The 27,414-nt window shown below is 39.1% G+C and overlaps 2 protein-coding genes across 2 annotated transcripts in view; one reads left to right on the top strand and one right to left on the bottom strand.

Annotated features, from left to right (window-relative positions):
- PTPRZ1 (protein tyrosine phosphatase receptor type Z1) overlaps positions 1–2,297 on the top strand; it is a 51,493-nt gene extending 49,196 nt beyond the window's left edge. The window contains exon 22 of the mRNA XM_010173994.1: positions 1,264–2,297. Within this exon, the coding sequence (XP_010172296.1) occupies positions 1,264–1,404 (141 nt within the window). The 3' untranslated portion in view covers positions 1,405–2,297. The remainder of the gene's footprint in view (positions 1–1,263) is intronic.
- A 7,412-nt stretch (positions 2,298–9,709) lies between these two features.
- AASS (aminoadipate-semialdehyde synthase) overlaps positions 9,710–27,414 on the bottom strand; it is a 27,490-nt gene continuing 9,785 nt past the window's right edge. The window contains exons 13-23 of the mRNA XM_010173992.2: positions 25,464–25,585; positions 21,030–21,159; positions 20,042–20,152; positions 18,646–18,754; positions 18,080–18,220; positions 16,024–16,191; positions 13,678–13,773; positions 11,681–11,796; positions 11,407–11,495; positions 10,909–11,085; positions 9,710–9,828 (exon numbers count right to left, since the gene is read on the bottom strand). Coding sequence (XP_010172294.2) covers positions 9,710–9,828; positions 10,909–11,085; positions 11,407–11,495; positions 11,681–11,796; positions 13,678–13,773; positions 16,024–16,191; positions 18,080–18,220; positions 18,646–18,754; positions 20,042–20,152; positions 21,030–21,159; positions 25,464–25,585 — 1,378 coding nt within the window. The remainder of the gene's footprint in view (positions 9,829–10,908; positions 11,086–11,406; positions 11,496–11,680; positions 11,797–13,677; positions 13,774–16,023; positions 16,192–18,079; positions 18,221–18,645; positions 18,755–20,041; positions 20,153–21,029; positions 21,160–25,463; positions 25,586–27,414) is intronic.

Raw genomic sequence — 27,414 nt, 5'->3', positions numbered from 1 at the left:
GGAATAAATTTGTACTCCAAGTAGACCCTGAAGTAGTTACCCTAGTTTTCCATTTCAGGAAGGACTTTGATCTTTCTTGATCTGGTGAATGGTCACTCAACACCATTGTCACTGTGCTTACAGAAAGAAAAAACATGAAAAGTATAACAAATAAGAATTACTTACTAAGTCAGTGAAAATTCATCACAGAAATTATACAAACCCTGCCCCTTTGGTCACACCACTACAAGTCTGACCGCGGTGGAGCTACAGTGGATGTATATAGGAGAGAGGAGAACATAGGGAGAATACTTCAAGAGTGAAATGTTAGGGTTAGCATCATCACATTTTTGACAGCAAAAATAGGACGTGACACAGGATTGACAGATGTGGCCGCCCCTTGCCCTACCCAGCCAGCGCAGACTTAGGTGCCTGGGAGACAATGGAGTGAAAATGGGAAATCTTCCCACCTCAGCAGCACCATCAGGACCTTCACTTCTCTTGCCCCAGAAGCCTCCAGCAAAAACCTGGGCTCTTTATCTCAGATTTCCAGTTTCCCATCATCTTACTGCAGATTTTCAGAATTGTTACCATTTCTACCCCATATCTTTTAGTCCAACCTAATAGGCCAAACCCCAAACCCCATTCTGTTTATTCTGTTTTACTGTTCCCCACTCCTTCCATCACAGAAATTCTTTATCCTCCTATATCCATCCTAGAACCCAAAATATTCCTCTGCCCTTTCAGAACATCCACTGTTACCTGAGGCAGTGCAGTCTTGTCTCTCTTCCTACACTTGGCAGGGTTTTCAAAAACATAAACAGTAACTGCAAATAGAAAACAAACCCCCAAAAAGCCCCACCAAACAAAAAATACCACACAAATCTGCCCTGATAGAATTCAGTGGGTGAAAATAAGAACATATTCAAGGGGAAAAAAAAGCCTGCAGACAAATAGCAGCCCTGATCCCAACGCCATTCAGTCAATCTGAACTTTTCAATTGACTTTAACAAGGATCCGATTCAGCACATAACATTTCTTTTAAAATACAGTTTTCTCCCCTACCTGTACTGTGTCCATTAATGTTGTGCTTTACATTGTGTACATTTTTACCACTAGCCAGAAAATTAATAAAGCTGCTAAGTAACACAATAAATTGTGGAGCACAGTACATTAACAGACTGACACATCAGCTGTTAATTAATATTGAGTAACAGTGTTACAAGAAAATCTAGTGTTATTATTTCAGACAACACACTGACTATATCCTCTTTTCCTCTCCAGGAACAGTACCAGTTTCTGTACAAAGCTATTCTCAGCCTTGTCAGCACAAGGCAAGAAGAAAACCCTTCAGCCTCTATGGACAGTAACGGCTCAGCTTTACATGACGGAAATGCAGCTGAAAGTTTAGAATCTTTAGTTTAATTAACTCATAAAATTAAACACACACACACACACCTACATCACAATGGTCACATCTGGAGTTTACCATTATTATTTTCAGTTTTATACTTTGTGGGGGGGAAAATCTGTCCAGTCACTCTATATATAATGAGATCCCAACCGTTGCTCAAACAAGCAGTCATTTCTGTTATGTATGACTTTACTGCGGATTTTTTATCATTAACAATGTGTGCCTTTTCTTGAAAGATTTCTTGTAATATGTTGTTATGTCTGGACTAACTTGATTGACTTTTACAGTGTTTCTAAGAATTGAATTGTGGTATGTTTTTTCAGTATTAGTTTTTGATTTATCTGGCTTTACTTTTAACTTATCATATTTATAGATGTTAGAGGATTCTCAGTTACAAATATGTCATGGGTTTAGTATTTGATTTATTTGCTGTATTTATAACAATTTACATTTGCTAGAAATAAAACTTTTAATATAGTAGAATGTAAATAAAATACTGTTCTCCATAACATTCAACATTTTAAGACTTCAGTTAGATATTTAGAATAGAAATCTGATACTTATTGTAAATACTGCTACTTCTGTAGTGATCCATGGACCAAATTTATATTTATAATTGTAGATTTTTATATTTTACTACAGAGTCAGTTTTCTAGTTCTGTGTAATTGCCTTGTTAAAATTATGTAGTCCAGTAGGTTTTTATTTTAACAAAGTCTTCTGATATATAATTATGCATCTTAAACAATTAACCTTCGTATAGCTGCATGTGATTTCAACTTTTTGTGGGAAATAATAGAAATAATTTGTTTTGAAATGAGAAGTTTTTATGAGAATAACACCTGTACTTGGCATTGTTAAATTGTTTTTACCTATGGCATTGCAAAAATAAATATAAATATTCCAGTTTGTGCTTAGCAGTCTACCACATACAGTAAACAGTCTTCACGGTCATATGGGGGAGCTCTTACTTACAAGAATAAGGACGGAAGGCTGACTTGGAGTTGGCTGCTCTTCCTGTGGAAACTGCAAGTTTTAGAAAACTTCATGCTTTGTTATTTAATCTCTGCTCCGCTTCCATCCATACTCACAGTGTCCACATTAGCTCCTGTTCTAATCTCTCCTTGCACATCTCCCGGTCTGGTCCCCCACAGGCTGACCAAGGCCTTCAAATTGCCTCAATTGTCCCCTCAAAAGACTTTTCCATGCTGGCTTTGCTTCAGATCATTCATTCATCTACTGAGCTCTTTGCTTCCTCCTTTGGCAAAGCTAAAGCCAAACTCTGGGAAGCAATAGAGTAATCTCTGCAAGAACAAAAGCTAAATATTTAATCTTGGCCACTCAAACCATTTTCTGTAACCTTCTGAACTGGCAAGAAATGATACTGGTTGTACTGAAGGTTGCAGCACTGAGCAGGGTGGAGGAGCCTGGAGAAGAATAGGTCTTTGTTTAAAACTAACACAAGCCATGAGAGTAACTGTTCTCACTTTGGTACATTCAGTTGCTACGTAGAAATATTGAGAGCAGAACAGTTCTGAAGCAGAATGCTGCAGTAACTGAGGGACAGTAATGTCAATGAAAAATAAGGATGGGAGAAGACAAATCTGATGTGGACTTGGAGATTTTAGTTGACTGATGTCCTGAGGCAAGGCTGTGTGAGAGATCTCAGTGTGTGAGCAGATGGACCTAGGCCCCCTTCAGCAGTGTGGGGTTGAGGATAAGTAGAGTTGCAACAGAGCCAAAACAGATTTAGGTTTAGAGGAATCTAAACAATGGAAATGTTAAAAAAATCCTCATACTGTTGATACACGAAATGAGCATGAAGATGCTAGACCAGGAGACAGAATGGCACAGAATGATAGAACAGCTAGCAGGAAAGCAGACTTTTTCCTACTCTTATCTTCTTTGTTTAAAAAATAAAATCATATAGAGAAAACAATAAAAATGCTCTAATGTATAGTTTGTCTTGTAAAACTGTGTTAACATGTTAATGCACTTGAATTCTCTTTGACACTTGACCACTTCTCTTTATAACCACAGCAGTGCAGTCCTAGGGGTTATGGAGTAGCTGAATCCATTGGGCTTGGAGCCCCAGGGGTCCATCAGAGCCAAATGTAGGACAATTTGCCTGTCTCAGCCCAAGACCCCTTTGCAGGTCTGGCCAGGGACCAAGCAGGGTACATGTTCCACACAGGGAGACACACACACACACACAGAGGATTAATTACATGAAAAATAGGAAGAAGATTTAAAAAGGCGGCAGGACAGAGGTCAGTGATCAGGCACAGGGCACGAACAGGCAAGGGTACTGCCCAGCAGCCTGCTTACACACACCCTTTTACCCCTCTTCTCTCCATTTTCCCCTGCTTATTCTTTTCCTATCCACCTTGATCCCTCCGCTTCTCCACCCTGGTGTCTCTATCTCTTTGCAGCTAAACAACCTAATTACCCTTTTTCACGGGCCTCAGTTTTGTTACAGCCATACTCACATGTGAAACCTCTGATGCTGACACTTAGATCATCTCAGCCATACATGGTATTAGCAACACCGTTACCTTGGTACTTCTGGCCCTGCAAGCTTTTCTTTCCAAAAGGTCTCCACCAGAGTTTGGCCTTCCTTCACACAGCTCCCCATGAAACACCTGTGAAATGTGGCCAGACTTCATGGCACTTTTCCAAACACCCATCAGCTTCTCACTCGTGCTCTCATCAGCAGTCTCCCCTCTCCTCCCCAGCAGTTTCTCAGGATCTGTGCAGGTAGCTCAACCTCAGGCCAGGGGTGCCAGCTGTGTGCCTGCAGGTACTAATATTCACCTCTTTAGTTCACAGCTGTAACTAGTTGATTGAATAATTCAGAAGTGAGGGAACCTACTTTTCTGAGCCAAGACATCTTTATTCATGTTTTACACTTTTTTTTATTCCTGTGGTCCTTGACATACCTGCATATTTGCTAATTCTGAAGCCCAGGAAGAAGAGGACTGAGATACAACTTCTACGTGCAAGCAAACTTATAATGTATCCCCAGCCAAGTTAAATGCATCTGAAGAATAGGATCTAGATGATTTTTTGGGGGGGTTTTTTTGTTATTTTGTAGGTGTCAAGAGTTACAAATATACAGAACGGGCTTGTTGTCCCAAAGGATACAAATTTTTGTAACCATTGAGTTACACATTCTTCACAGCTTTTAGGCACAAAGTTGGTGTACACAAAGGTGTGTCATGGTTTCTCTTTGAGGAAGGGAGCATCATCTTTTTCCAGGTGGCCTACGGGTTCCTTACCACCTCCTCTAAAGCACTCAGGTTTACCAACACCCTCCATTTCCACATCTAGGCTAACAAGGTCGGCTATATTATGTATTTCCCCCCTTCTCATTCTAAAAATATAGAACCAGTTTTTCCTTTTTTAATCTCCATGGGTGCTCATATGAGAGAGGTTAATTGTGATGTTATGGCCATTTGCAAACCATATTCCATAAACTTCTTAGCTTATACTTCTGCACTTCACCACGTTGGCACACAAGAGAAACTATAATGCTCATGTGCTACTTCTCACCCTGTCCTTTAGGAAAAGTGGCTTGTAGGTTCACATAACTTCATGCTTTTTATTTTGTTATCTTCTATTAATGTGTTTACAGTTTCATATAGCTATATATAGAAAGTCTTTTTCAGGCCAATTAATTTTACTATGTTTTTCTAGTCTCTATGGACCAAAAGTAAAAAAGGAATCCTCCTTTCTAAAATCCCATCTTGATATAACTGCTCCTTTCAACCTAAATGTTTTGCAGACATTTTAAAATTATAATCCAAGGAATCAGCTGTTGTTCAAGATTTCTTCCAGAGATGTTTGTAATCACATTCATCATCTTAGCATGCTGACAAGTTATTTAAAACATAAGTGCTTAGGATAATCTCTTTACTCACACATACTGGTTCTGATCTAGAAAAAAATAAGAATCATAAAAAAAAATCTTCTATAATCTTCAACCATGATGGATTACAGATTTTAATAAATGCGTGTCAGTTCCTTTCTCAGACAAAGGCCATATTCTAATTAATTTTTTTCTTGTAATCCAAGCTACAGACTCAAAAAACATGTAGCCTGCCTTTTCAAACTGGGTCAAGTGTGGAAAAGATGTTATGTATCTCTTGCAAGAAGTACAATATTAATAAACATCAGTTTAAGATTTTTTTTTTTCTGCTTTTTTTTACAAAGCTGTAAGTCATGTGTGCCAAGGAAAACTTGATTAGTGAGCTTCCTCCTAAGAAATCATACATTAGCAGAGAGCTAAAAAACAAGAAAACTTAAGTAATTTACTAACATCACCAACTTTTTAGTGATTGTGGTGTTGAGATTTAATACCTGTGGAAAAGCTTTGCAAAAGTTGGCCATAAATGGTGAATAGAAGTCATACAAACTCATAGCTATCAGTACAACAGCGTACTAGTTAAAGACCTTGATACAGACTTTGGAAATCAGTTGACTAAGCTAGTTAGCAGTGTTTTATCACAATGCTTTACCTGGCACAGTTCATCATGACCTCCTAAAATGATGCAGAATTTCAGATGGGTTGAAGTTTTCATTGGTAAATGATTACTTCAAGATGAGTCTAGCAAAGTTAAACTTGTTTCTCTCTCTAATCGTTCTGAAGCATGAGCAACGCAGGGCTGGGGAGGAAAGGAGCAATATTGTCTTGTTGGGGTTAAAAACAGAGAGACCCAACTACTACCGTAAGTCTGAGGTGTCCTAGGTTACAGCCTTGATTTTTCACTGTTTCCCTGCAGCAAGGCAAAGGGCTGAATATCCATTTCTGTTTCACAGATTTGTGCTTTCGTGGATTAGGGACTTGCAAAGGGACAAGAGGGAAGAGAAGTCTCTCTCAGGACACTTGGCCATGTTACCTCTGATTCCCCTCGGTTTCCAAATTGCATTTTTTCCTTTCAGAGACAAAAAAAGTGAGGGGGGAAAAAAGCCCCTTCTGGCATACAGAATCAATTTCCTTATTTCAGGGAAGTCGCAACCTGTAGACTGTAATTTAGTCAGAGCGTATTTGAGATGGTCTGATTTGCCTTAATTCTGCTGGACACTCAGAGCTTTTTTCTCCCCCTCCTCTTGTTAGTTTTCCAGCCTAATCACAACCACTGTACCCCAGATTTTCCCCCCTTAAATAGTTATTGTGCTATAAGCTTACATCTTTTGTCTGGCAGCCACACTTTTGTGCTCCAGTCCCTGAAAGGGATGCACTTCTTGTCTGTAGGAATATCCAGGCCTGAGAGAGTGTGAAACACTGAGGCAAGGAAGGCAGTCCGAATGTAATGAGGCTCGAGCACCTCCATCTCAGAAAGAAACTGGGATCTTATCTGTTATGGAGAGCTAGCACTAGAATAAACTCCAAAATGAAAAAATAAGAGAGACATAGTGACAAACAATCTGTTCCTGGCAGCCTGATGTGAACAAACAGCTTAAGAGCCTTTCAGCCCAGGCAGTGATAGCAGAAACCAAACCACATATTCAGCTGAGCAAGGCACTCAAGCTGAGATCGGCAGCGAGACACCAAGTTTTCATTTCTTTGGGGCACAGGGAGATGTTATACATCTACCGTTCTGTAGCTTTCAACTTAAGTAGTTGTCCTTGTGCTCAAAGAAAACGTGCTAAAAAAATTGCCTCTCTTAAGATTACAGTTGAAGAAGATGTCTAGATACAGATGCATATATATATATATGTATACATAGATGAGCGTTAGATGTGGATGCTTAAACAATCTTTGAAAGAGTCTTGTCTTGTGAGTCTAGCAAGAAGTATGGAAAGGTATTTCACCTACATAGAGAAGTCCATGTGTAGACACCCTTTCAATATAACCATCTATGTAAAAAACCAAATTTTTTGGGTTTTTTAGAAAAAAACAATCCCATTCATATACATCTCATTAGACTGTTAAGATGACATGACAACAAAACATAGGATTTCAGATTTATTTTTCAAGCAATCTTTGTATAAGGTACAATTATGATTCCAATAATAGCAAAGAGAACTTAGAAGTCTAATCTTCATACAAAAAGCTGAGCAATAAATTCACAGAAGTCTAAATTTAGAAAACAAAAAGCAGCATTGCACTGAGAAACAATTATATTCTGATACAAAATGTTTCAAAAATAGTTTCTTGAAGAAAACACTCTGTAGTGCTCATTCTTTTAGTGCTCTAAAGAGATTCCATGCTTGTAAAAAATTCAAATTTTCTTTGCATACTGCATTTCCTAGGCACAAGGTGCATGCATATATAGAGTCACAACTCCATGGTTGTGTATTTGTAAAGGAGGCAACAGAGAATTCTTGAGTGAAATTCTGGTCCACCAAGCACTGGACTGGAAGGGATGAGCAGATACAAGTCTAATTTTAACCCTTGGTTGTAGGTTCCATCCTTACCCAAGCTGCACGTACCAGCCACACAACAGACCAACAACAGCCTGTAAAGGTCAGTGGGATGTGAAGCAACTTAGTGAAGCCAGGATTTCATTCGATACTCAGGACATGCATGGCACTGTAACAGAATCCAAATTTGACAGTACAAAAGCATTCAGTGGTTCAGTATAAAAAGCCCTCTTTGACAGTAATACTCTGCCCTTCATTCTTTATCCATTTGGCTCCTTTCACTCTCCTCTTTGTTGTAGTTGCTACTTCATTACATCTACACAAAGAAAATCCAAATCCTGAGTAGCAAGACTTGGAGATCAAAATTTCAGCTATTGTTATGGCTGCTTTTCCTACTGGGCAGAGCAACACCTGGAATTCCAGGCCCTTGGAACCATGACAATAGGACTGTGCTTCTCAGGAGGTAAAAGGCTGTGCGTTTATCAGCAAAGTGCACTTGTGAGCTAAGTTGAAAGCAGGCAGCTTTCAGCATCAGTATTGAGTTTTATAAAACAGGAGCTCCAGGTAGTTGCACAGGTACCAGTGCAAATGACATCTGCTCACAGCATTACGCCTCACAGACCTAACTGGTGAAATCTAAGCCATGCCTGCATTGCAAGGTGGTGTAGAAATCCCTGAGCAAAAGCCCCAGAAGCAGCCCTGAAATGGAAGGAGGCAACTGCTGTCTTGTCAGAGAGAAGCTGCACTCAGGCTAAAGTTCATTTCTGGGCTGATGTGGCTTACGCTGCTGCTAGGCTGGGCTGGCATGTCTGTGCAGCACAGCACTTGGCATCAAAGAGCTGGCACACTGGCAAACTCTCATCAGTCTGAAGTGGCGCTGTGCTGAGTAGTACCGATAGGCTCCCAAATGAAAGCTTCAAAAGCTTTGTAGCAAAAGGACAGGAGCTAACTCAAAAAGTTGTGATTTAAACCTCTAAGCCTACTGCATTTCAAAGCTGCTTGTACTACATAGTCTATTCCCTTTGAAATGGTACTACTTAACCTGGACAAGGAACAGAGTGTAAGTGGAAAGAGTAAACGTGCCATTTGGGGCAGCTTCTAAGCACATTATCTGTGTTGTATTTCAGAATGCCCTTCCCAGCTGCAGAGCACTAGTGTGCTCTCTTGCAGCACAAGGCAACAAGTAACAGCAGCTATTTCAACATATTGCAACCAGCTTCCACTCTGTAATGGGAAAGAATATGGAGGGAGGCTTGCTTTAAACTTCCTCCCTCCTCCAATTAATTTTTTACATTCCTACAGGATTTTAAAAAATCAAGATGTAGGCTTCAAATATTTAACAACTGAACATTTTCAAGATTTAACAGGATCTTACTTGCTAGTAGTACAGAATTTCTAAACTATTTCTTGCATATTGTTATTGTGAAAATATTCACAAATACTGTTAAAGGGAAAGGGACAACAACACTTAAAAGTTAAGTATCACTTTCATCTCTGTTATTCGGATAAATTATTTTTACCATATGAACTATCAAACTTAATCAATGGAATTCATTAACCAGACTTTTCCACCATGAAAAAATCCACTAACAGATTTTTTCTTTCAACTTCAATTTGTCTCCATAATAACCCTAAACACTTGGAAGATAAACTCTCTTAATCAAAAATAAAAACCAAAAACCCTCCCAAGATAATTTAGGAAAAATATAAGGTAAGATCTGACTGATGCTGAAACATGTACATGAAAACGTAACAGTTTTGAGAGGAAAATATGACAATTCATGCATCTGGGTATCTACAGTTTCTACACCAAAGTCAGGTGACTGGATTTATGGAATCCAGGTGACTGGATTTATACAGCAGGTGCTGCCTTTAGCTGGTCCAAATTGAGATTCTTAAAGGTGGGGTGGGATCAAACAAAGCCAAAACCCGATTCAATCCACTGCTTCCAGTTACTGTTTGATAACACTGTGAGTACTGTACACAATGCCTTCTGCCCGAACACGTTCAAGTATTGGTCCGTAAACGTTCTTCGTCAATGGTATAACCATGCCTTTGGCATCTATTTCACCTAAAATAAAGGTAGGGGAAAAAAGTGTGAAGTACTGGGTGTACTCAGCAAGGCTTTGGTAATTTGTCTTTTTTCACACTATCCAAACCTATTTTAATTGGCAATAAATTACATTAATTTTTCTGCAAGTTGAGTCTGTTTTGCCCATGACAGTAACTGGTAAGTGATACCCCTGTCTTTATCTCAACTTTTTCATGAGCTTTTTCATCTTGTTTTGTCCCCTTGTCCTGTTGAGGAGGAGGAGTGAGAGAGCAGCTGAGTGGGCATCTGGCAGCCAGCCAAGGTCAACCTACCACAAATGCAAATATCAGTTTGCAATTATATAAATTTTCATTTTTATATTTTTTTACATGTACATATACGCAGATTTATCAACCCTAGCATTACATACTCACACAGTATCAGCACTATATCAAAGAAAAAGAAAAAAAGTTTGAAACACATAGTAGCATACACAGCTTGAATTTCATTCATAGAGCTGTGAAACTGGTTAGGCGAAAGCATCTAAACTCCAAAAGTCTGGGTTGTTGGGTTTTTTTAAAACAGCAACAACAAAAAAGACCAACCCCACAGTTTTTACTCATTTCAGTTAGCCAGGAGAAGAATTAATTTCTAAAGATTAAGAGCAAGCAAGGGGGAATCACACTATTTCCTTTGACTAGGCAGAGTCTGCCTGTTTATATATACCAAACATGATCAGGTATTATCCCACAAGCCTCATCTTCAACCCAGGAAGCAGTAGTGGAAGTTGTTAGTTTGTTCAGCACAGGTATATGTTAGCCTGCTTCACTGTGGCATAATCAGTTGTAATGTACTGTGCTAAAGGTCACCTCTACACCAGCGAAACAGTTAAGATTAAACGACTAAAAATCTCTATAGATTAAGTAGTAAATAAAGAGTTGTCACTGAAACATCCAAACATGCAGATTGAAAATTCCTATAAAGCAGAGAGGAAAAGTTTGTTAAGTTTAGAAATATACATATATACACTTCAGAAACACTATACATCTGCTTTCTACAGGCAGAAAGATACAGAGGGTTGAAATACTGTTACTAAAGTCTGAACAGCCACTTACTTACCATCTAGAACCATCTTAGCAGCAATAGCTGTGGGGTATCCTACTGTTTTAGCCATTGCAGAATATCCTTTGTTATCACCATAGACAACCAGATCGATAAATTTGTCTTCCAAATGACCAGAAGGATGTCTGAGACCTATTTCATTTCTCATAACAATCATATCCCTCTCCCCAGTGCCTAAGAGAAAAGCACACAAACTGTTCATTACTTGTATTTCAGTCATACCAAGATGATGTTCCTGAGAGCGAGGCACTGTGCATACACAGCAGGTATATCAGGGAAGTGACTTAAGATAGGAACTATTAAGGAGGACAGAATATTAAAAATGTAACAGGGAAAGAAAAGGATAAATTGGGGGAGTGGAGAATATCACAAGACATTAAAAAACCTAACAGGAAGGTTTATTAATAAAGGTGAACAAACTAATCCAATTAAAGCTGATAAGAGATATTGACTTGTTCCACTTAAAGCCATGAACAAGAAGAATTTCTCACATACCAAAGGGCAGCTTCATCTCCATGTGCTTTGCAAGAGCCCCCACAATGGAATCTGCTGCTGGAACTGGTTCATCTCCCAATAAACCAAGCCTGGCAGAAGAAATGAAACAGACTTATATCATTGTCTGTCAACAGCTTAGCCTCAGTTTTGGAATTTCCAGTAAACCAGTTTTAACAGTCTCAACACGGATCATCTTGGGTAGAATTGCAAACCCTTTTTTTTAAAAAAAAAACAAAAACAAAAACAACCTTTTAAAATCACTGGAACATTTTACCATTCTACTGCCTCCAGCTGACTTTTGTCTTTTTCCAGTTTGCTAAATACAGCTTCTTTAAGAACATGGTACTCAGCAGGTGGCTTAATTCCAAGCAGTTTGCTCATAAGCTCTTTCTGTATTAAAAGAAAAGAAAAGAAAAAACGTTGCTGGCAACCTGACATCTGTTTCCACTCATTTTCACTCAAGGTTTTGAGAACCCACTGCTCCACTAAGTTCAGTTAATATCCAGGACTTCTCAGAAGACAGGTTTTGTGTACAGGGAAAGTGAAATAGTTTGAGATTTTTAATCACAAAAAGTGAGAATAATCTCAAAAAAAAAGTAATTCCTAGCCAATTTATGATGCTGGTGGATTCCTCCACTCCACTCTTGTGAGACCTGTGTACTGTGCCCAGCTCTGCAGTCCTCAGCAGAAGAAAGACATGGACCTTCTGGATTGAGTCCAGAGGAGGGCCACAAGGATAATGAGAGGGCTGGAGCATCTCTTTAATGAGGACAGGCTGAAAGAGTTGGGGCTGTTCAGCCTGGAGAAGAGAAGACTCCGGGGAGATCTTATAGCGGCCTTCCAGTACCTGAAGGGGACCTACAAGAAAGCTGGGGAGGGACTTTTGACAAGGGCAGTTAATGAAAAAACGAGGGGAAATGGCTTTAAGCTGAAAGAGGGTAGGTTTAGATTAGATATTAGGAAGAAGTTCTTCACTGTGAGGATTGTCAGACACTGGAACAGGTTGTCCAGAGAAGCTGTGGATGCCCCCTCCCTGGAAGTGTTTAAGGCCAGGCTGGATGAGGCTTTGAGCAACCTGGTCTAGTGGAAGGTGTCCCTGCTGATGGCAGGGGGGTTGGGACTAGATGATCTTTAAGGGTCCTTCCAACCCAAACCGTTCTATGATTCTATGGAGAGTCACTGAAATGGACACACTGGCAGGCCACATGGCAGGCCTAAAACTCGAGTTTTGGAAGATGGGCAGTGCTGTATGTTAGTCAGAGGGAAGCAAGACTGGGCCTCTCCACCTTGTGGTTTTTTGCTTTTGAGAACACTCGAGATATTCTTAACTTGAAATAAGGGCATCATCAGAAAAACACTGTGCTCTCCTCAGATCATCACACAGCATAAGCCTCATGTCTTTTTCCAGATTAATGCTGATAAAAGCACAAGGAAGGAAACAGGGGACAGATCTGAATTTTGTTCATCTGAATAATAAACAAAGTCACTCTTTCAGGCATTTGCAAAATGGAAAAAAAAATTCTCACAGGACAGACAGACAGACCTGACAAGTAGTAAGCTGTTTGTAAATTCAGTTCTCTTTACACCATATTGAAATCTGAAACTCCCTGCTTTGCCCACAGAGACAACCAAAACTTTGACTGTCAAATGTAATAGCAGCACATCATAAGAGTCATACCTTGTCTGAAATTAAGATGAAGTGAGGCATCAGTAAGAAAGACAGAAAAGCAAGATAACAGAAGACACACAAAAAAAAATGCTTGTACAGAATTTTAAGAGAAAAAAAGATTTTAATATACTCATTTAGGCATGATATCTTACTTCTTGATGCCCTAAAAAATACTTTTACATTGCAGATGATGGGCCATTACCAATATGGACACTGTAAGCTCACAGTACTGAGGGCTGGATCCTAATTAACTGAAAATTTAAGACAATGCATAAAAATACTGTATGGGACCTCTGAGGGTCATCTAGCCCAATGTCCTGCTTGAAACAGGAGTATCACCAGCACTCAAGTCAGCCATGGCTTTGCCTAGCTGAGTCCTGAAAGCCTCCAGCGTCGGAGACTTGAGAGTCTCTCTGGGGAATCTCTTCCAGCAATGTATTACATTCCTGCTGAAGAAAATCTTTCTAATTTCCAGGAACAAAAAAATGAGAGAAAACCAGGATGCAATACAAGATTCCCATTGCTAAGCACACCCAAGCCTAGCAATAAGAAAGACATTAATAAAACAGAGGAAAGAAGGCAGAGTAATCACAGTAACTCACCCAGGTTAGAGGTGGCGTGGTTGAGTTTAGCAAAGGATAAGGATCTGGGTTAATTAATCCTAGTTTTATAAAGCCTCCCATAGTTTTAGAGTATCCCTGAAATAAAATAATAACATGGTTAAAAATAATAATCACTTGAAAATGTGTATATCCCCTTGGTTTGAATGCAGTGGTGGGCACAACCATGGCAGTGTTAAGCGTTATTCCCATGGGAAGACAGCCACAGTAACACGATGCCAACGGGGTTACTGCTACAGAGTGGTGCCTTCCCCAGCCCCTCTCCACCTCTCCCCCTATTTTTTCAATACTCTTTTTCATGACTTCTTACTATTCTGTCATCAGTACTTACATGGCAAGTAGCACTGGTTCATGAGATCAGAGGGCTAAACCAGCCAGCACTAGTTCAAACTCCAGCACGTCACTACAGAGAGGGTTGTACCAGCCAGCTGGCCCGTAAACAAAACTACTGAATGCAGACAGCCCAACGCTGAACTCAGCTCCTCCCAGTTTTACACCAGTGTGATTGCATGGACATTAGATAAACTGATTTTAGAGATAAGAATCCTGTGTGTTTGTGTCTTTCCTTCAGGAATATCAAAGACACAACCAGGACAGCAGTGGAATGGTATTTAAAAGGAACTGCAAAGGCTGCAATAGGCTGCATGATAAAGGAAGTCTCAACTGGTTTCTGCTCATTTTTGTTTGTATCCTGTTAACACTCCCAGACAGCTGCTGGATATTTGAAAACACATGCGAGTGACTAGAAACACTGTAACCAAGCAGAATGGTGGAAATAAAGCAAACTAAAAGAGGGCTAATTACAATTAAGAACCACCTCCACTAGTTTATCAGCTCAGACGGCCTTGAAGTGAGATCCTTCTGTGATGCCTCTTTTTAGATTGACTCCATTAGCTATCTAAATTTAATCTGTAAAAGGCACTCCGAGATGTTCTCCTCCACACTGAATGGATTTCTTTCTGCTCTGCAACACAGCAGCACGTGCTAATGGCCAACTTCTGCCTTGCTCAGCACTATGTCCTGGCATGTAGGTACCATGCAGGTAGAGGTATGGCAAGCTCTTCCACGCAACCTTACCAACATCACCCCAACCTGAACTGACAGACCTGCTTTGGGGGTTAAGAAAACAGCAGTAACCACAGAAACATCATTCTTGCAGCACACTGATAACAACTCTTCATGTCACCCCGACATTTATGCTTTTCCTTCTGCTAACACTTATACAAAAGAAGAAAATTTTACTCAGCACCAAATGGAAGAGTAGATACTGTCATATTAAGACTTCATGATGAGATAGATGACTTCCACATATTTTTAGCTTCTGAACAAGAGATAGTATCTAGACTGACAGAAAGAGAGCTATTGCAATTTGTAACCCTTACTCCCCCACACTGGCCTTCCATCTTCTTTTGCTAAGCAAACCTCCTTCCCTCTCAAAAACAAACAAAAAATCATGTTGTACTGCAACAGAGGAATTAAGAGGGAAAAGACATATGCATCATTCCTTGAGCCATGGCCAAGACAACAATAATTTAAACCTTAACTCAATATACATATCATGACATCCATAAAAGCTTTTTTTTTTTTAGGTTTATTCCTTCTTAATGTATATTGACCAACAAAATAACTAAAAAAAAAGAAAGCTGAAAGAAAAAATACTGTGTTTTGATTGCACCTTGTGCACCTAACAAATGAAAAGTCTATCAGTTATAAGGAAAAAATATTTATCTCTCAACATTTTACTTAACTGACCAAAATGTTAAAGCTGCTCAAATTCAAGATTTCCAGTTACTTAATGAAAAACTTTCGCAGTTTGATAGAAAATAATAATAATTTCCTGTAAGATTTTTACAGTATGTTTTTCATAGGAATATAAGCAACAAACTAAGTTCAAATTTCTATCAACTTGAAGAGAATAGATCAAGTCTTAAAAATACATAACAGTAACACACATCACACAAACCTGTCTTCTTTAAAAAAAAAAAAAAAAATCTTCCATTGATCTAACACCAAATACAGAGCCAGAGAAAAAAAAAAAAACAACCCACAGATACAGACTATGCAAACTAACTGACCAGCTGCTTAAAACAAGTAAAACTATTTTTCTGGTTTGCAACAAACACCTGTTAAATAAAGCAAGTAAAGCTACATTTAAAAAAAATTGAGAAAAGTGCTTTCAATTATCTCTCAGTTGTGATAGTGGAGAGCTCATAAATAGCAAGTACAGAGCTATAAAAGACTGACTTTTAAAAACATAGTTTTCTTGAAATTGCAACATTCACCTCTTGAGGAAAACAATAATTAATAATAACAGCAACAAGAACTTACTTTGTATCTTAAGGTGCCTCTCAACAAAGTGTGAGCTGTCTGAATACCATATGGCTCAGCATATTTTGTACTGTCTCTGTTAGGAAAACCTTCGAGATTTAATCCTGGGAAAAAATCCATTGGAGTAACAGAATCAAGTAACGCTCCTCCCGCTGGAATATTGACAATCTAAATTTTGTGAAAGAACAGCAATATTATTTCAGTGCAGTGCTATTGAATTTATTTTACAACAGAAAAAATGAAGTGTGCTCAAATAGGAACAATATGCATAGTGTTTCTGGTGCAAACAAAGGCCCAAACTAACTAAAGCAGTTGCACAAGCCATTTAAGCATATCCTGTGATGGAGGAGCATGCACTAGGTCAGCCATTACTAATGAAAGGGCTAAAACAAGCCACATTCTTCTCACACACACACTGTCAGTTCCTGCTGCACTTACGTTAAGGTGGCAAGTTCTCATTTCACTTACATTAGTGTAATTCTGGAGCACCTCCCCAAACTACACCTGTGTGAAGGGAGATTCTGCCCATAGGCTCCCTGCTTTTTGGTCATTTTTTTTTTCTCTTTTATTTACGGGAAAGGAAAAGGTAAATCCAGAGAGAAGGATGGAGTTTTCCTTCTTTTTTTTTTTTTTAAGATTAAAATAAATCAGGGTATATCACCCTGCTATAAAATCGCTGCCCACGCATTATCTTTACTTGCAGCTAAGAAAGCACAGAGAGAACACATCATTGAACAAAACCAAAATAAGGTTGACTAAGTTCTATTATCACTCCCAAGCAAAGCCTTGAACCCTGCTTGCTTCAAGCAGCTGATGCACAGATCTGCTATGCAGCATCAATACAAATTCATTTTGTGACTTCTGAGCAAAGAGGCAAGGTTTCCTTTTAGAAGAAAGACTAAAGCAATGAAGTCTGCAGCAAAGCTGAAAGATCTTACTGTGTTTGTCTGGCAAGAATCCTGCACAACAACCAAAGACAGCTAAGGATTTAGTGTCAAGGAGGAAAAATTGCACAATTTACTGACAAGCTCGTATAGTGCTCTCATAATGAATCATTCATATGCATGATCTAATTTTTCCTAGCAATTGGTGAATCAGGTCAGAATTAAATAAGAAACATTTTCACATTCTCCAAGAGTCCCTTTCATCTGAAACTTCTGTGTTGTTGCTTTTTAAATAATGATCCAATGTACCATCCCTGAATTTTTCCTTTCTTACTGCAATAAGAACACTAGAGCACCAAAATGTCATTATAAAACATCTCAAAAGATTTCTCAGTTTTGCAGACCAAAAAGTTTAGATAATTAGCTAAACTTTACGGTGGTTATACAAGGCAGTGTCCTTGACATTTGAAGAGCCCCTGCTCAGTAACTACTCTGAACAAGTGGGAGTGATCAAACAGATAGGACTGGAAAGCAGAAATGTGGTAATGGCTTGCTATAGCTTTGCACAAATCAGTTATGATCTTTCCATAGAACAGATGCAGTGACATTTGCTAAGTTGAGTCTACTCTGACAACTCCTGCACAAACAGCAAAACAGAGCTTCTGTAAAACACATCAGAAAGCACTGTACATATTCACAAAACCCACTCAGTGTGTTATTGGTATGACAGGTCACACCAAAAGAAAAAGACACACTGTGCAAGTACAGAATGAAGCTGTTTGGTTTACAAACATGACTAGACAGAAAAGCAAGTAGAAGGGTGCACTCTCACCTTTGTTTCACAGAGCCAAAGACAGGGCAATTAAGTGTCCAAAGCAATACACAACAGGGATGGAAGCTGAACCCAGAACATCAACCTTAACCCAGTGCTTTGGTCATTAGAACACGCTCCTTTGTAATCAGTTTCCACATAGTAAGTAAGAATTAAGCTGGCAGCAGCCAGGCACCATCACACTCCAAACACAGGATTAAATGATGTATGTAACTTGCTTAGGCAGCTGATTGTCACTGGCTTGAAAGTAAACACAGCACCTTACAAACCCCGATTCCCTCCTTAGCTCAATTCCACCTTCTCTGTCTGGCTTTAAATGGAAATGTTAGGATTACTTCACCTCTCCATTTTTTAAATACGTAGCAGACTGAACTGTATTCAGCAACACTCCTTGTGGGCTCCAGCTGAACTTGTATCTCAGAGGATTGTCAGAGTGCTCTGGAGCCGGTAGGCCACCGCAGAATGAAGTGTAGGATACAACCTGTCAGATTTATCCACAGGAAAGAAACAATGAAAAGAAGACAAACCAGGATGCAAACAGAACAGAGCTACCCTGCAGAATCCCCATTATTTCTTACACTTCCTGTTGACGTTATCCCCCCAAATGGGCCAAATCAGATCTACAGTGGACAGAGGAAACCAAAAGAATTTCACTGAGCAACTGTGTCAAGCTGTCACACTGCAGGCACTGTCCATAAAGGAGAGGAAACCAAAAAATACAGTGGGGCAAAGCCATCTTAGCTCATGGCCAATTGGATTAGCCAGCACCAAATTCCACACATCAGAAAAAGTAAGGTGTCCAGAGTCCATTGCATGTCAGTGACACGCCCAAAAACTGGGTGATGATACAGGAACAGTTTTACTAATAAAATTTTGGCAGAACTATGCACTATCTACCAACCTTACCGTAGCACCAACTTCTTTTGCCTTGTCAATACATTCCATTGCCAACATATGGTCAAGACCAGGATCCAAACCCATTTCGCTGATAACTGTAATACCAGCAGCTTCTACACTAAAAATAACAGAAATTCAGAGCTGTCAGAATATTCACTATTAAGTGGCCTTTAATTCAAGAAATCTGTCTTGAATTCAACAATTCAACAAACTTTCCCCAATGCCGTAAATTCTGGGCTCTGTCTGCAGCTTGTGGAAAAAATCAGAAGCAGATGTTAAAACCTGGACAGTGACAATTGTATAGGAATCACTGTAGCCTTGGTTTCTCTTTCTTTGCTGCACATCTAGGGGCTGATGGAAATTCCTACCAGCTACTCCATATCCCACATTCTCCTGGACAGTGCTATAAAGGAGGGAGGCAGTAAGGCAGAGGACAGCACAGAGCTAGTCATAATTGCCCTAAACAGCTCCTGCGGGAGAGAGATTGAAAGGCCTGTTTTCCCAAATTACAAGCATGTGGTTTTTCTTTTTCTAACAGTTGCTACACTCCCAGAGGAGCTCACTTATCACCACAAACTGAGGTGATTTATTTTATTTTCAAAATCACTTTTTTTTTTTTTTTTTAGGAGAGTGTGATATGACCTCTTGGCATCACAGCAAGAAGGGGAGAAGAGGCCCCTAAATCTCCCTTATTGTCTGCAACACTGGTCCTCTACCTGTCTAGATTTCTCTCTTTTATCTTTTGTAGAGACACAGCATGCACAATCCTCATCTCACTCACTTGAATTCACTTCAGTTTCTAGTGCTGTGACTGAGAGGAGCACCTAGATGAAGCTCCATGCCCAAAACAAATTTCAATCATAATAATAAGTTGGACAACAAAAACATCAGAATAGTCAGAACTGTCATCAAGCTGAGTCTAATACAGTGGGCCTGTCCAAAAGAAGGTGGCATGAAGAAGGGTATGACCATAGATACAACAAGCCACGAATGAGTTTTAATTAGGGGAATGTGAAGGATGACAAACAAGCTTGTTGTCACTGGTAGAGCAGGACAGCCCACTTGCTCAGCTTGAATATCAGCCCAACTCAAACATCCTAACAGGTTTGAGGGTAGAGAAGGCGGCATATTAACATGGAATAAGATGGGGCATGCAGAAAAGTATGTTCCAGTGTTTCGAGTACTAGTCTGACCAGATTGGGGTATGCACTCATTTCTCCACTGAGCCACGACCTCCACATGCAGCTGTGGGGAAAGGTATTTAGTCCTCCACCATAGAAAGAGAATTAGAAAGAATGCAGAAAACTAATTCACAGTAAGTGTTGCAGGTGTAATGGACTGCAAAATATTCAGATACTACATTAAAAAGGAAGCAACAGCAGGGGGATGCTAGTCTCATACCTACCTCTCCTGGAGTTCTTTCATAGCTGGTGTTAAGTAGCTGGCTGTTACCAGGTTCACTTTGTTGTCAATACATTTCTTAGCAACCAAAGGATGTGCTGAATAAGGCAGCAAACTACAAATGAAGGAGAATTATGCAACATCAAAATCCAACCAGTTACTTATGCTGTCACTGGAAAGACACTCACAAATGTTTTTGTATGCCCACAAAAGAGCTCAAGTAAATGCTACAGTCACACCTGCCTTCCCCTGAGCAGTTTCATACCTACATAAGTTAAATGCTACCCTATCAGAAGAGCATTGTTGTATGCACTCAGAACAGGGCGCAGGACAATAGGGAAGTTGTTCTTTAGACAGCGTCTTTTGTCACACTTCTCTGTAAAAAACAAACCACTGACCTCTTTTCAAGGCCACCTTCTAAACAGGCATACTGGAGGTTTAGAAGATGTAAAACTGTAAAACCATCCTTGAGAAAGCTTGCAATACAATGGTCTTGCTGAAGTACTTTGTGAAAAGCATGGTCTACATGGAAAGGAAACAACACTCATGACATTCGTGGCAAAAAGGACAAAATGGCAAGGACTATGAAGTAATTTCCTCCCCTGTTTCAAAACCTGGAAAGAGATCTTTCTTAATGGGATATTCAAGAGAAATTATCAAGGTGTCAAAATTTTGCCTCCTCTTGCAAACATGCAAATTTGATCCCAGGAATACATATGCTGGTAGATACAAACGGCCCTTCACACTAAGAAGGCTGTCTGTGTAACTGGTGAACACCTCTAGACATGCTGCAGTCAAAGCCCCTTTGAAAGTCCTGATACCCCACTATGTGTAAAGGCAGTGTCCAATTACAGCTATTTACACACACAAATATAACTCCAGTTCTTGGGCATTTAAAAAAAAGTTACCATGTTGATTTAGGTCAGTGAAGTAGGAGAAAGAAGCAGTATAACTCAGGGCCGAGCCTATCATGTTTGACACAGAATTCTGACCTGATCACAAGGTCATGTCTCTTCACCAAAGAAGACAGCTTTTCCTCATGCTTGATTACATCCATATGAACGGAAGTAATGTTGCTGTATTTTTTCGTCAGTTGTTCAAGTTGTTCTTTCATCACAGATGCTGTTTTAAAAGTAAAACACAACTGTTACCTAAAGATGAAGATTAAGTCCAAAACACTCCCATGTATAATTGTGCTCTCCACACATCTTCTTCCCAAAACAGTTGCGTGGTTTTCTTTCACTGACAGTTGAAGAGAAATCAGGCATAAAGCACCTTACTTCCCCTAAAGCAGTCAATTTTATTATCAATCACCAGTGTCAAGCCATAGCAGCTGTCACTAAAGAACAAGAATCTACAAATACTCACTCTCAGAAGTAAAGAACCACTCACTGCTAAATTGTGTAACAAGAACAGACTTGCATCCAATTAGCAGCTTTGTGGGTGTACTTAAAGTTAACAAAAGTTTTAACTGCAGTTTTCTTATCAGCACACTAGGTCAATGCAAATTATTTATGCAAAACTAGAAGTCACCTCCCTTCTTTTCCACTCTATGAAGAAGTTGGTCTCGAACATGAAATAAAGGACTGTTAAACCTATCTTTGTGCAGCAGGACACCCCAGAACCCACCGGCTCGCTTGCATCATGTGCACCTGTCCTCCTGGCATGGCTTTCTACAGCAGCACTGTCTATATTTGCCAGGTAACTGAGCATCCTCATGGTGGGAAAACAGATAAACTAACCAAAAAGAAGCACACACTCACACCCACGTGTTTTTTAGAGGGAGGTGAAAAAGTCTGCTGATTAAACGCAACTCTTATGCAGAAATGTGTCACAAAAGTGTCATTAACTAGTTACAAAAACCCAACAGGGTTGTGATCCACCCCAAAAGCATACTCCCATGTCTTTAACTCTGATCCCTCATAAAAACTTGTGGCAAGATACATTCTAGGTTTTAAAAAACATACATACTGGAGGTTCAGTCTTTGACATCTCAGATGAACACCTGCCACTCTTTGGTAAGTGTCAAAACATACTGAAAAAGACATTACAAAGTTTTCAGAGAACAAGTGACCAAACCACTGATGAAAGGATAAAAGCAGATTCTTTTGGAATTTTTAGAAATGTATTGTTATCTTGGATCTAGAAGGAGATCAACCAAAGAAAGTGCTTGAGGGTGAAGAATGCAAATAACAGTCACACAAGAGGAGTGCTTGGATATGTTTGTTCAGGCTTGAGAAAAATTTTAAAGAAAGATCGGAAGAAAGCGGCAAGAGCTGTAGTAAACACTTCTGTAAATATAGGAGAAGGTGGCTCATCTGAACTAAAACAATAATCCTACCAAGTAAGGTCTGGGAAAACTAAAATAAAGATGACCAGCAGAAAAATATAACAACAGCTCTGCTATGCCCAGTCAAAAGTACCACTAGCCCATTCAGGTAGACCAGTTTTGTTTTGTTTTTTTCTGGAGACAGAGTATTAATGGAAAACTGTTAGGGGTAGGGAGTCAAGAGGATCAGACAAATGAAAAACTTTTAAAAGGAGAGAAAGAGAACTAAAGTAGGAGTAACAAGTAGAAACCCAATGACATCCCACATACAACACTATGAAACCAAGCAGCAATTTTTCTTTTCCTTATTTATTTGGTGGACAATCACACAATAGACTTGATCTTCATGCTTTGATTTGGAGTGACATTATACCTTGAGTCTACTCTTGCTTACTTAAATGAGTCATCCAGTAGTCTGTTTGGCAGAACAAGGTGTAGGAGAAAACTAGAACAACAGACACTCACATCATGGTCCTATATGTATTAAATACCATTGGCATTCATGAGCTCATCAATTTGCTGGAAGCAGTGTACAACTAGAAAGGTAGGGGAAAAAATAAACAATAATTGCCTACCCCAGAAAGTGCCTTTCCTTGCAGGCTTACAACCTCATATGAAACAGAATAATCAAATAGCATTGAAATAGGCAGAAGTTCTGTTCTTGCTTTGACTTTCACATAGAAATACAGAAAAGGCATGCCTGGTGTTTCCCAATTTAATGAAATATTGTGTTGCACTGACTCTTGAGGGAAGATTGCAATGGAAAAATTGCATGCCCAATGTGTTTCAAAAGTAAACTGGTTTTGGATTAGCATCAACCTGTGGAAAATCAACCACTTTCAATTAGTGTGACAATTCATCTTGAGGCCTAAAGTATTTTAGGTCACTATCCACTACACAATTTCTTCTGGTTTTAAAAACGGTTACTTCTCTAACCTGGCCAAATAAATGCAGAGCTAAAGTATTCAATCAGGTTTTTATGGTAGTAGCTATTTCTGCAAATGTCAAGACTATTTCACTGAAAAGCAAGAAGCTGACTAGAAGTCCAGGAGGGGAAAAAGTCCAAAGAGGAAAATTTGTTTTATTTTTTAAGGCTGTTTGATTTAAGTGAGACAGAAAAACCTTAACTAGTTTTAAGGTCTTGATGAACATGCAGGTTCAACACAGCTAACAGATTTAGTAAACAAACACATGCCCAGAAAAGCTTTCCCCACCCCTTATTCCACATAGCCATACACTTATAGATAAATCTGTTTAAAAAATAAATCTTCCAAAACTCTGTTTCAGTACATTTTAACAGAATTCGTGTTTATAGCCAAGAACAGCTTAATAGCTTAAAACAAAAACAATTCACATCATTCACCATTTTTAACATAACAAAGATAACATTAAGTTTTGCTTACGCCAAGTATGACTAAAAGGCCCAGATTCAATCTGACTAGTTTCAATATTTACCTATGGCATAGTCCTACCAATCCTGCATAAGCTAATGTTATCACTAAAAGGGAGAAACCCAGTCTCTGCCTGCCTCCACTTGTTCCTTCCTATGATCTTGCTCCTACCACCATCGGCATTTCTCATTATAAGAAAAGCAGAACTGAGAGATCCAGGCTAAAGCAACCAGTATTTGCCACATCTGGCTGAATCCTGTCCTGGGTCACCTTGCTGCCAGCACAAGGACAGCAATGGGAACACAGCCAGGAGAAAGGAATGGGCAATGAAGGCAGCAGGTAGGGCACAGGCTTACGGAGATTTAAAAGCATCTGTACCTCTAACTTAGGGCCTTATTTCCTTATGGCCTTTCCAAAGTCAATGGGAAATAAACATTGCCACAGGGTGATTCTGTGTACCCTAGTGATCAACTTGTGCTGAGAGAAAAGAGCTAGGCAAAGCCATCTACAAATTCATCTACAAATTCAAACAAAAAAAAAAGTTGATTACATGAAGGTTTAAAGTGGTGTAGCCTAACAGTAGGGAACCAAATGTGGCACTGTGATGTGCTTTTCATGCTTTCTTCATCTACCTGCCTGCTGTCAAATATTAAACAAGCAACTTCTTCCTTCTGAGCTTTTTTTTGTGCATGCTGTAGAAACTGCATGTTTTTAAGCTACCCAAATAAGAGGCACCTGCTGTGTTTGCATAGTGCTGGGCAAAAAAAATCTCCCAGTTCACCTGGTTTCCCTTACGGTTACTGTATTGCAGGGACTAGATGCAGCTTCTGTACGGATGAGGGGATGGAAACTGTACATTGCTGTAATCCTGCCCTGTTCACCACATCAGGCAGTGCTAATAACAATAGTACAGCTTCCTTAAGAGTTCCCCTCTTCTTCCTAGTAAACCTTTTTCCAGTGCTTAAAAGTATAATGGTTATCACCCAAAGGGTAGCAAAAACAGCCGAGTATGAAAGTAGCATGAGGGGGAAAAAAACAAACTAAAGCAACAACAAAAATCAACATAAATACAATGCTAAGTTATAAAGGAAACCACCTCCCAGCAAAATATTATTCAGGCAATGCAGCCTGGGTTTTAAGTCCAAAATCACAGATTCAGGATAAAGTCAACATTTAGAAAGGTGTTTTTGAGATGCCCAGCGTGAAATATGCTACGAATAAAACCAAAACAGAAGAATAAACAAGCAGGCATGTGGGGCTGATAGGAAGGTCAGGATCTGAAGGCATACCACCACAGTACTGGTTACAATAGCAGAGGCTCCACTCAAACAGATGTCTACAAAAACGATTTCATCTTCTTGTTGTGTGAGGCTGAAAACACAGCCAACCACTAACAAAAGTGACTAACTAGCTACAAAACAAACCCCAAGCCCAAAAAGCAGGTTAGAAGGAAAAATATTTCTAATTTCCCTGTAGGTTACACATGCAAACAATAAACTTTGCATGTGTCTATGCCATTTTCAAATAAATTATACAAACTTAAAATGTTCAGAAAGCTCCAAAATGCTCTTCTGCTGTGCATAAAGATTTTCTTTATCTGTTCTGAGAGACAGATCAATTTATTACTTATGAGAAAGGTTCTGTCATGCTAGCAGGTTTAAATAAGACACAATTTTTCAATGGAAGACAAGTGAAATCTTACATACCAACTGTGATGTCAATGTTGGAATCTCTAGTGAGATATTCAAGCACAGGGCCAGAAACATAGCCAGATCCAAGCAATAAAATCCTCTTCTTATTACCCATCTTTAGCGACTGAGCGTATTCCCTAGGAGATGTTACAGGTAAAATTAAAAACCACACAGAAGAAGGACACTGTAACCTGCTAAAGCTCACAGAATAAGTATGGTTTAGTAAGTCTGCAAACCAAGAGCTCTATTCAGATCAAGAGTCAAGTTCCTGGATATCTAACCCAAGACTGGCCAACCAAACCATGGTGTAGTACTGTTTCCATTCTTCTGCTGCATAACTTCTTCTTCTTTTCCTCTAATATAAACATGATCAAACCTATCAATATCTCCACTGCTTCTCCAATTGCTACTGGCTCTTCAGCAAATATTTCCTCAGCTGTCACTGTATTTTTCCCAGTGGCCAAATTACTGTAATCTGATCACTTGAGGACCACCAAACTGTCTGTGTCATGCGGGGCTGTCAGAAAGAGATTCCAGGCTCTGCCTTGCTCCCATTACATCATGAGTAACTGCTGAAGTACTCAAAACCATGTTGGTGAAAGCATATTTTAGGTAAGTTATCCTAGGTTATTATTGGTCTATGATGAGAACACGATAGTCAATAAAAGTCAAAGAAAAGTTAATATCCAATTAAGTAATGCTGTTTGCAGACAAGAACTCAGATTCGAAAACCATCACAAAGTGTTTCAACAAAGGTTCTACTACTGTCCTAAGTTAATTTAAGAAGTAGATCTCCTGTTGACTTTCAATATAAAATATATTCACATCAGATTTTGTATTTCTTTCTGTGAATCAGAATAACATAGTTCAGCTGTTGTTGAAGTATGCTCTCATAAATGTATAAATTATAGTAGGAAAACACATTTTGGCTGTTTATAATTATTTTTCCTTTTAGCTTAAATTTACATTAAGTTGTAAAATTAGGATTATAAAACTGTTTGTCTAAAGTATTATCAGTATGTAGATAAAAACTATTTAGCAAATAAAAAAAATGTTCTTAAGGCACTTTTTATTGTTGAAGAAAAGGAAGCTGTTCATTGCCCTGTTGTTTAACCTAATTAATGGAGAGCGTATAAGCAAGTTCCTCAATTGCCCCTTTATCTACAAAGAGTTTACATAGGCACTGTGGATTACAACACAGAAAGAATCATAACCTCTAGCTGACAAGCTCATGTCCACTTTGCTTACAGCTACTGTCCTTAGAAGAGGATTAACCATATGGCTACTAAAAAATGTTTGGTTCAGACCTTTCTGGGGCTCCACATGGCATCCTTAAGTCAGTTTTCGGTTGGGTTTTTTCAGCTCAAAAATGGCCATGAGAATGAAGGACGGTGTTGCAGCCCACCACAGCAACACCTAATGGCATGACAGTAGCCGTATTGCATGATCTAAAGTGAGGCATGAAGTACCTGAGTACATTTGTGGGAACAAGGCCGCAAACAATAGCGTTGAAAGACTACCCTGAGTGAAGAGAGGTAAATCTATACTAAATAATCTGTATCATCTGTCTGAAGCACATTCCAGACTACTAACTGCATCTGAGTATTTGAAAAGCTTGAATTACTCTCCAAAATTACAGATGTTCCATCCTCCCTCCCTCCACTTTCAGGCTTAATTTTTTTTTTTACTTCATTCTTTTCAATTCATTAAATCTGAATGGAATGTACCAGTGTATCACCTCTCTAATCTATCTAAATTATTACTATAGATTGTTGTACATTTTGACTTTCATACAAGTTTTACAATTTGATTTTTTTTTTTAAAGTTAAATCATTATTTAATCTATTCACAGAAAGCCTCTTAAGCCCATCATATCCTTTCATATGAGAAACCCAAGGGCCTTCCTTCTACTAATATCAATTCTAATAGAACACCTTCTTCCACAGATACACCCTCATGGGCAAGG

The sequence above is a fragment of the Antrostomus carolinensis genome, unplaced genomic scaffold (assembly GCF_000700745.2).
Source record: "Antrostomus carolinensis isolate BGI_N321 unplaced genomic scaffold, ASM70074v2 scaffold14288, whole genome shotgun sequence".
Classification (NCBI taxonomy): domain Eukaryota; kingdom Metazoa; phylum Chordata; class Aves; order Caprimulgiformes; family Caprimulgidae; genus Antrostomus; species Antrostomus carolinensis.
Note: the sequence above shows the minus strand (reverse complement) of the source record. Positions and strands in the feature narration are given on the sequence as shown.